Here is a 10,159-nt window from a genome sequence, read left to right as displayed (position 1 = left end):
TATGGAGGTTATTTTCTATCATAAATCAAGAGCATATTATGTTGATTTGAGAGCATTACTTTTTGATTTGACGTTCAGAAAACTCTGCTCTCATATTCAAATTTACTCTGCTCGCGCTCAAACTATGTGCTCGATGTTTAAACCTGTGCTCTCGGATTCAAAGTTGCCCTGCTCGTGCTCAAACTTTGCTTTCGCATTCAAGTTTGCCCTGCTCGTGCTCAAACTGTGTGCTCGCACTTGGTCACAGCTGCCTGCGCAGAGTGTTTCCTCTTGCGCGGAGGAAAGTCCTGCTCTCGGATCTCTGCTCTGCTCACGGAGTTTCTGTCAACTGTCAACCAATAGAAGACCGGCTACTGTTGACCAATCAGATCATCCCTACTTCTATGCTTCTTTGTGGGTGCGTTCACTGTAATTCAAGGAGCGTCACATACGGGCGGGCACTCTTTCTACCGGGTTTATCTATTTCCGCCCCACAGGCTGTTAAATGTGGCGGCTCCCTTTATGTTTTGACAACTTTTGGAATAAAATATCAGTTAATTAATACACGAGTGCCCGTGCTTTTCATTACAATAGGTAGCTATATAAACATAAACTAGCAGTAGTAGCGGATGGGTGCCTTATGTATGGTTTTTTTTTTATCCACGTTCATCGGTATATATGTTTTATAGTCTAAATGCCAAGTGTCACTTGTAAGTGCTGTGATGGAACAGTGGTTAAGGCAGATGACAGTAGCTTTTTTTGTTGATCATGGGACCGCTGGTTCGAATCCCGGCCCTGCCGGCACCCTCATGTTATGCTATTTGATTTTTATGATTTTTTTTTTCATTGAAACGCTTAACAAGAGATGGTGGGTATGCCAAATATGCCATGATGATAATAGTAATAATCAGTGCTTTCCCAAGAAGAAAGAGACTGAGTGAGCGGGGAGACAGTCACCATGGCCGACCGAAGTACTCAAGTAAGTTTATTGTTTCATGTTGCCAGATACCTACTATATTGTACCTCTTTCATCTTTTTACAGTCTATGCTTCCATATCGTTTCAATATAGGCTACAATTTGTAGTGTCAGGGAAGCTAATGCTAAGCCTAATGTGGCCATGCATAAATCAGCCTCGCTTTGAAAACACACACTTGCGTTGCACTGATCCAAAGTAGTGCGCCCCCTGGCTTTGACCCCCGGGTGTCACGCACCAAAATTATTATCATCATGGCATATTTTTTTAATTTTCATTTCATCATGTTTTTAATCATGCATGGTAACCCACCATCTCTTGTTAAGCGTTTCAATGAAAAAAAAAAAATCATAAAAATCAAATAGCATAACATGAGGGTGCCGGCAGGGCCGGGATTCGAACCAGCGGTCCCATGATCAACAAAAAGAGCTGCTGTCATCTGCCTTAACCACTGTTCCATCACAGCACTTACAAGTGACACTTGGCATTTAGACTATAAAACATATATACCGATGAACGTGGATAAAAAAAAAAAACCATACATAAGGCACCCATCCGCTACTACTGCTAGTTTATGTTTATATAGCTACCTATTGTAATGAAAAGCACGGGCGCTTGTGTATTAATTAACTGATATTTTATTCCAAAAGTTGTCAAAACATAAAGGGAGCCGCCACATTTAACAGCCTGTGGGGCGGAAATAGATAAACCCGGTAGAAAGAGTGCCCGCCCGTATGTGACGCTCCTTGAATTACAGTGAACGCACCCACAAAGAAGCATAGAAGTAGGGATGATCTGATTGGTCAACAGTAGCCGGTCTTCTATTGGTTGACAGTTGACAGAAACTCCGTGAGCAGAGCAGAGATCCGAGAGCAGGACTTTCCTCCGCGCAAGAGGAAACACTCTGCACAGGCAGCTGTGACCAAGTGCGAGCACACAGTTTGAGCACGAGCAGGGCAAACTTGAATGCGAAAGCAAAGTTTGAGCACGAGCAGGGCAACTTTGAATCCGAGAGCACAGGTTTAAACATCGAGCACATAGTTTGAGCGCGAGCAGAGTAAATTTGAATATGAGAGCAGAGTTTTCTGAACGTCAAATCAAAAAGTAATGCTCTCAAATCAACATAATATGCTCTTGATTTATGATAGAAAATAACCTCCATAGCTTTTCGTTTGTTTTGTTTTGGTGTGAAAACCATTTGCCTGTAAATCAGCACCAGTTCTCCTGTGAACAGTTTATAGTCAAGGTCCTCTGTCTGTCTGTCTGTCTCCTGTGTCTTTTCATCTGATCCCAGACTGATTCAGTGATGCAGAAATCAGAGCCACAATATCTGTTGTTGTTTGTAATTGTTCATCGTGACTTCATATGTGGAGATTTTGTGGTCTTTTGTTGAATGAATTCAAAATTGATTACCCTCCATGCTGATGGACAGAAATGTAAATGTGGGTCTAATTCTCATTATGTGCCTTAAAAATGTCCATCTATGCAGCATGTGTTACCAGACCAAGAACAATCCAAAACCAAATGTCTATTTTTCTAAATAAAATGACTAATATATGTCTTTTTTTTCCTTCAAAATGTAAGTTTAGGGCCTGACAATCTTATCAAAGGTTCAGCATCTATATGCAGCTTTAAAGGAAATAATGCATCTGCTAAAAATGTTACGCCAAACACTCATTTTAGGGATTGTTATGACTTGTGGACAGCTTTGAGGCAGACATGCAGATTTGTTTTGTTTATAATGTTTTTTTTTTCCCCAATAGGACACAGCCACCACCCAAACTGGCAGTAGGACCAAGCCACAAGTACGCTGACAACTACTACTACACCAGAGACGGACGCAGAGAGTCGGTACCCGCCACAGTTGTCATGTCTTCACAAAAGGCTCTCACTGCTGGCAGGTAATTCACTCAAACCAAAGCAATTTTATGTACCATGGTGATTTAACTAGAATAACCAGAGAAGGACATCACTGTAATAGTAAGATGCAGCCTTTTATAATAGACAGATTTAAAGTAAAAAGCAGAGGAAGCATATCCAGTGAACTCTCAGTTCTTTGGGACTCAAATAATCTCAATAATCCGGTTCTTTTGACAACAACATGAGGATTCACATCATTATTTTGCAGTTTCATAAAACAATGGGACCCTACCTGTTTTCCACCCACATTTTGACAACTTTTGAGTTACCTGTGTTTTTTTAATCTCTTCTAGCCAAGCTGCTGAAGCTCCAAAGCCTCCAGTTACTCCAGGCGCCGTCTATAAAGAGCCATCACTCTCCACAGACCAGCCGTATCTGTGAGCAGCAGGACAAACAGCTGCAGCATCATCAGCCTCACTTCTTTCTTTGCAATAAGCTTTAGAAACCTGACCACAGCAAGTGTTGGTTGTATCCTGTACAATAACTAGTGTGAATAAAATGTGTTATATGTTTAAATTTTTGTCGCGTGGTTATTCTGGTCACGTTGCGCACCAAATGTCACATCATCTGGGTGAATGCATTTATTGTCATTGTGAAGGATAGTTTGTGAGTGCAAAGACACTGGGATAGTAGTGAGGATGTGGCAGATGTGTGTCTCAACTCAACAGCTGGATCCAGCCAGAAAGGGAAGTGTCTTGAAGAGGTAAAGACTGGACCTTGTCTTCCTCCCAGAATGAGACAGTCCTGTGTCATAAGATCCAAAACTGAATTTAACTTGTTTGTAATGGTTAAATATCAGTGGCAAACTAGAAAGCTCTGGATATTTTCTGCAGCATTCAGGTATATTTATCTTTAGAAACCGAACTTCGCTTTGGTCGAGGACTGGATTTTGTTCCACATAGTCAACATGATGCTCACTCTTCACCATTGAATAAAGCTCGGTCTGATAAATTCAACTGAACTGCGATAACGTTCAAACGAGGGGCAACAGCAGGTAAGATAATCAATGCATATTTATCAAATAGGTAGCTTTAATAGCTATAAAGAAGAAAAAACATGAAGATTTAGTAAGCCCCCTAATACAGTCTACAAACCAAAGTTATGTTTTCATTTACTTTTTTTTTTATGTCATATTCAATAAGCACAAGAATTGCGGTTTAAATTCGTGTTATTATGTGTTTTTTCTCGATGTTTTTCAAATTATTATTGAACTCCTCCAAACCTAGTTAAGTAATGAAGACTTGTTACGACATTTTTGACAGCTGTAGCTATGCGCGTGTGTGTACGTAGCCTATTTTCTCTTAACCTTGTGTCCCGGTTACTGAATTTTCAATTGTACGTAAATAACTAAATTTTTCTTTTTAAAAGTCTGTCTCTGGCGAATGAATAAATAAGGTGCACTGTTTCAGTCATGTGCAGGTTTACAGCCTGTAGCCTACTAAATAACACATCCATGTGGTTGATGATAGGAGCAGCTGTTGCGTCATATTTCCGCGCCGCGTGTCTTCTTGCAGCTGCGGTGGAGGACATCGAGCATGGGACACCTTGGAAGTTTATGTTTTATAGTCGTTACTGTTTCGTGGCTTCACATCCCAGGTGAGTTGCTTTACAGTGTGTGGGTGTGTGTGTGACAGATGAGCAGTCCTCGCGTGTCCTCTTTTATCTCTGTAAGCGGAAGGATCTGACGTAGAGTTTACACACGGACACACAGATCCGCCTCTCAGTTTGAATGAAGTCAGTTTACAATGGAAACTGCAGTGAACTTGGTTCTTAACTTGTTATATTATGTTTAGTTTAATTTAGTTTAGCGTATGTGTGCAAAATGTACCAATAGAAAGGTGCAAAAATTAAATTGCAAAGCAGCCTGTGTTCAGATGTCATTGGACTCCTTCGCAATGTTTTGCTATGTTTGCTACACATGCGCAAAGGATTTTGGGTATTAAACATAAATGTCATGTTTCTACATATTTTATTTGCATATTTAGTAGTGTTGCAGTACAGTGCAATACAGTTATTATTATTACATCATTGCATTTTGCCCATGTGATCGTTAATAGGTCTACAGTAGCAGCTGGTGTAGCAGGGGACATCCCATTTTATGTATTTTTAATGTATCTGTGCTTTGGCTACATGTTTTTATTTATTTATTTATTTTTATTGTGTGTATCTGTATCTCTTGAACATCCATATCTTATCTTCATACACCATCAGCAATGGTGATTTGTATGTATTTCTATGCAGTTTTGATGTTTTTAATACACATAATGTGATGAGAGCAAAACTGCTATGAAAACATGCATTTAATCCATTTATTAAAGCAGAAGTAAGCGATCTGGTCGTTTTGGCTAACTTTCTGTCAGCCGATGGAGTTAGCAGTCCCCGCCCTCGTCCCTATGTCACCACATTCACACGCATCCCTTGGCTGCACACACAGAGAGGACCGCCCCTTTATGCCGTTCTCTCTCCTCATTGGATAAAGGTTGTAGGATACAAGGAAAGTTTTCTCCTCGGCTTACAGCAGAGCAGAGTGACTGACAGACCCGTGTTTCAGACCAAACACTAGTGATTGTTGTCGGAAGATAGAACTATTTAAGACTTATATTAACACAAACATTCCGCTTACTTCTGCTTTAAATAAATTCAGTCTTCTCCTAAAAGCATAATGTCAATGGTGTAATAATGTAGCTTAAAAAATAGACTGAACATATGGCCACTTTTGTTTGTTTTTGTTAGCATGTGCTCATGTCATTTGTTCATCAGTTCAAATATTTATCATAAAATGCACGTAATGTTCATAATTGTGTTTCAAACGTAATATTTGGCCCTGTATTTAGAACTATATTATTATTTTATTGTCCTTTTATGATGCCTTTGATCATCAGCTGACGTCTTACACACACACACATGCACTTCCACCTGTTTCAGGTACAACGGTCCACTCTCTGCCTGCCTGCCACGAGCAGCTGGAGTTCAGGTGCAGCAATGGTTCGTGCATCTCGAGGCTGAAGTTGTGTGATGGTCACACCGACTGTGGGGATGGTTCAGATGAACATCACTGCAGTGAGTACCATGTTGACAATGTGATTTAATCCCATATTCATGTTGCACTGGGTTTAACAAGCACTTATTAAGATGCAGTTACACATAATTGACAAAAACCTGGCATTTCTTCACAGTTAAATTCAGTAGGCATGTAGAAAATGTAGCAATTTCTGGCAAGGAAAAGCAGATTTCAACAACAAAGCAATACCAAATGCTGCACATAAAACATAAAAGGGCAATACGATGGCAATTAAATAAACACATGGTAGTTTTTAAATTGCCATAAATACCTTATGTCTAATGCAAAACAAGTTTTTAAAAAAATGAGTGACAGAAAAAATATATTATAAAAAGATTATCTCAAATTTTGATTTCATGAAAAGCAGTGATGATTAAAATTACTTGGAGCAGCAGACCATACTCTCACATATGTGGTTAAATACACCAAATACTTCCTCCTCATAATAACTAGTGATTGATTAACTGAAATAAACGTTTAGGTACCACAGAGAGAGCTAGGCAGATAGGCAGGATGTGGATGGATAGCTGCAATCTGGGTTAATTAACAATAGGAAGGGTTAATACAAGCTTGAAGTCACCCAGTCCTGACACATGGGTGAGAGCGGCGCCATGTGAAAGCAGAAACTGACACAGAAGTTTGAAAACATGACTCTGAAAGTCTTTGAAGAGCAGAGGTCACTTAAGGTGCGTTGTCATTAGCTCAGCACCATTTCTACATTAATAATGATAATAAATTATAGATATTATCATTTTACAGGGGGCCGTAAAAGAGCACAATGACTGCCACAGGTGGTTGTGTCAGATTTTTCCCAGCTCCGACTTGTCGGTGGCATCATTACAACACAAATGGTGTCAAACACAGTCAGAAAATCTAATGTGTGTTCAAATGCCCTTTTACCTACAGTTGTTATTTGACTCAACACACTGTATTGTGTAACAGAGTCTCAGCTGATTATATCTGATTATGTATGTAACACAGAGGTGTGTTTAGCTCTGTTGGGCTCAAGGCAGAAAATCCAAACTGTACAGCTTGTTTTAATCACAATTCCACAATTTTGGCCATACAAGATGTTGTCCAACTCGTATATTTTTATATACTTTTGTAATTTCTCAAATTCCTGTGTTACAAATAGTACGCCTCATTTTGGTGAGGAAAAGTACCAGTTGAAGCCTTTAGGGACTCTAATATTGAATTCCAGACAGACTTAGTAATCGACATAACCTGTAAGCTGTAAGGAAAAACCCCAGCAGGAGAAAAAGTTCTAAAAGGATTTACTGTTATCTGTGGGTTGAAACTAAACATCGCTGATGCAGGTATAAGCACCGGCAGTGTTGCTTAGCCGGCAGAGACATGAGACTTGGATCTGAAATTCCCTGGTCTGACCGTCTGCCAGGAAAATGTAGCACAAGATATTTACTTACTCTCTCTGCTTCTCAGAGCTGCAGCACTCAGCAGCAGTGGACTCTGCTGCACTGGAGCTCAGTGGGGGGAAAGTTAATGGGTACCGGTAAATAAAAAAAGGAAAATGATCTCTCACTGATAACAAAACAAAACTGTCCTGTACAGTTCAGTTCAGATTTCTATTTGATTTTTGCTTCAGCTCTGGGGCAACCGTCCAGACCACTCGCACTTGGTTCTCCTGTCCAATGGTCATGACGGTTTTATGGCACGTAGAAGTCATGAAAGATGTGATGTGCCCCTTTTGTATTTTTTGGCAGACAACGTTGTTATTGTTATGTTTTGAAAGTTGTGATTTTGAGACGTGGGCTATGTTTCATTAGGCTCAAAGCGTTCAGAGCCTGCTGAAACAGAATCGAGTCAAACTCTAAAACGTTCACAGTACTTTGTATTTTTCAGGGCTGTAGCTCATGCTGTGTGGCAGCTGTTACACTTTTGGATTTCATCTAAACTAGGGATGCACAATAACTATCGGTACAGATAATTATCAGCCAAAGTACAGATCAAGTCTCATAATTATAGTAAATTATAATTAGTCAACATTGTCTTGATTTCGTTCATTTTCAGTCCCTTTGCCACCTAAGTTGATTTGAAACAATAATAAATGTTGATTTCAAATAGTAATAACTGTTCTTGTTTTTGTTGTGATTACAGTAGTGATGTCGGATACAGTATTCAGTTAAGTCAGAGGCATAGCTATAATGTTATACTCATCTTAGCCTTTCTTAACTTTAGGTGTGTATATAAATACATACAATACAATACATACAATACACGCACTATTAAAAAATGTTGCTGTATCGGTGGAGTTATCGTTCATCCCATATTAAATTAAAATGACTGCTTTTTGTGTTTGATTCCACCACTCGCATGACCACCTCAGAAAAAAACAAGTTCCATCCATGCTGATCACAATTTATATTGTTATATTAGTCTTTGCACTGTGGTTTGGAAAACAGCAGGTTTGATTTCAGTCTCTGATTAAACCAAACACATGATCCGGGCGCATATTAGCAGATAATATGATTCAGATTTCACATCTTTACTGTTGTTTATAGCCAAATAAGGTGTATATTGTAAACATCCAGTCATTTAGTCTGTATTCGTAATAAAACCTGAGAGGATTCACTGCTGTGTCTCTCACTCCTTACAGGTCATACGGGGTGTAAGGAAGATGAATTTTCCTGCCGCAGCGGACGGTGCATCTCTACACATTTCCTATGCAACGCTGTAGACGACTGTGGCGACCACAGCGACGAGGACTCGTGCCGTGAGGGAGAGAGACAGGAATCGCGTGGCTTCGCCCAACCTCAACCTCGGCCCCAGACGTCTCCCACATGTGCAGCAGCAGAGTTCCAGTGTGGAAACGGCCGGTGCATCCGCCACGCCTGGAGGTGTGACGGCTCATCTGACTGCGCCGATGGCAGCGATGAGCACAACTGTCGTAAGTGACGTGATTCTGCTACTGTTAATGGAAATCTCTCACTTCTTCCACCACCACCCACTGAGCTGCAATCATATGGAAGATGCATTAAAGCAGAAGTAAGTGATATATTTGTGTTAATATAAGTCTTAAATAGTTATATCTTCCGACAGCAATCACTTACATAGAGTGTTTGGACTGAAACACGGGTCTCTCAGTCCCTCTGCTCTGCTCTGAGCCGAGGAGAAAACATTTATCGTATCCTACAGTTTTTATCCAATGAGGAGAGAGAACGGCATGCAGGGCTGTGTGTGCAGCCAAGGAACGCCGTGAATGTGGCGACTTTCACCGGTAAAACAGGTCGGAAAAACGCTTGCCTGAAACGCTACAAAGTCGTAAGTTGTGACTTGAAGCTGTAATTTACGATTTCAAAAGCCTGCCTGGAACGCAGCATTAGCGAAAACGACCGGACCACTTACTTCTGCTTTAACCCTAAAACAATTCACTCTGGAATATTCACTGCGTTTCAAGCGTATTACTTATTCTACGCTTAATGTCCCATGAAGGGACATTTCTAGGGTGCAAGCTGGAATCACTTTCAATTAATTTCTCATCATACAGGTTAAAACAACTGTCACTTCAAATCAAATCAAAATCAAATCAAAATGAACTTTATTTGTCCTGCAAGGGGAAATTTGTCTTGGGCAAGTGGCATCATAACAGCTGCCTTGTACATGCAATACATACATACACAATACATACACTAAAACGGTAACAAAGGCAAACATATCCAAGAAAAGAGAAAGAAGGAAAGTGTGGGGTGCAATAAATAGTTTAAAATACTTAATACAAGTTCAAATAAAAACATACTAAAAACTAAAAGAAAAAGCAAGGGATGTTGGTATAAGCCAGCATCCCTTGCTTTTTCTTTTAGTTTACTTACATGCTCTATGTCTGCTAAACATCTTTCATACGTCTGACCTTTTGCTCTCTCTTTTGAATATACAGTATATTACCTTCAACCCGAGCCAAGCTTAAAACCAGTGCCTTGCCTCTGTTAGTATCAGGTACATGGATACCTGCTGAAGTTTTTCTCTGGTTTGAGTGAGGTCTGTTAAATTCCCTTTAAAAGAAGCAGAAAAGACACAGTTTCCCCACATATGGAGCAGCCACCAGAGGGCAGTATATCACAACTCTTTAAGTGCTGAATTGGAGGCAGTTGGACTTCTCTATTGGTCCAGTTGTTATGTCTTCAGACTGCGATGACCTGGACGACTGAGAACCTACACAGACTTTTAGCACAGCTGTAGATTATAGGGAGACTCCCAGCATCTCAGTACA

At 40.1% G+C, this 10,159-nt stretch overlaps 2 protein-coding genes across 2 annotated transcripts; both read left to right on the top strand.

Moving 5' to 3' along the window:
• Positions 1-2,657: 2,657 nt before the first annotated feature.
• Positions 2,658-3,389, top strand: ndufa7 (NADH:ubiquinone oxidoreductase subunit A7). The gene is made up of 2 exons (XM_085772415.1): positions 2,658-2,854; positions 3,167-3,389. The coding sequence occupies exons 1-2, from the start codon at positions 2,673-2,675 to the stop codon at positions 3,252-3,254; spliced, it is 270 nt and encodes an 89-aa protein (XP_085628541.1). The 5' UTR covers positions 2,658-2,672; the 3' UTR covers positions 3,255-3,389.
• Positions 3,390-4,361: 972 nt separating this feature from the next.
• On the top strand, positions 4,362-8,839 carry LOC146960389 (SCO-spondin-like; the record flags this gene model as incomplete). Its single annotated transcript, XM_085772416.1, has 3 exons — positions 4,362-4,469; positions 5,799-5,933; positions 8,549-8,839. Coding segments are annotated over exons 1-3 (487 nt in total), but the record flags the coding sequence as incomplete, so codon positions are not given.
• Positions 8,840-10,159: the final 1,320 nt, after the last annotated feature.

This window comes from Trachurus japonicus, unplaced genomic scaffold (assembly GCF_045865225.1).
Source record: "Trachurus japonicus isolate A0001 unplaced genomic scaffold, Traja_1.0 AP030421.1".
NCBI classification, from domain to species: domain Eukaryota; kingdom Metazoa; phylum Chordata; class Actinopteri; order Carangiformes; family Carangidae; genus Trachurus; species Trachurus japonicus.
The sequence above is the reverse complement of the archived record's forward strand: the minus strand, read 5'-3'. Positions and strand labels throughout refer to the sequence as shown.

Excerpts from the sequence above, each read along its gene's own strand:
- ndufa7 (XM_085772415.1), top strand. The coding sequence starts at position 2,673 with ATGCAGATTTGTTTTGTTTATAATGTTTTTTTTTTCCCCAATAGGACA. Across the intron at positions 2,855-3,166 it reads AAGGCTCTCACTGCTGGCAG|CCAAGCTGCTGAAGCTCCAA; the intron begins GTAATTCACTCA and ends AATCTCTTCTAG.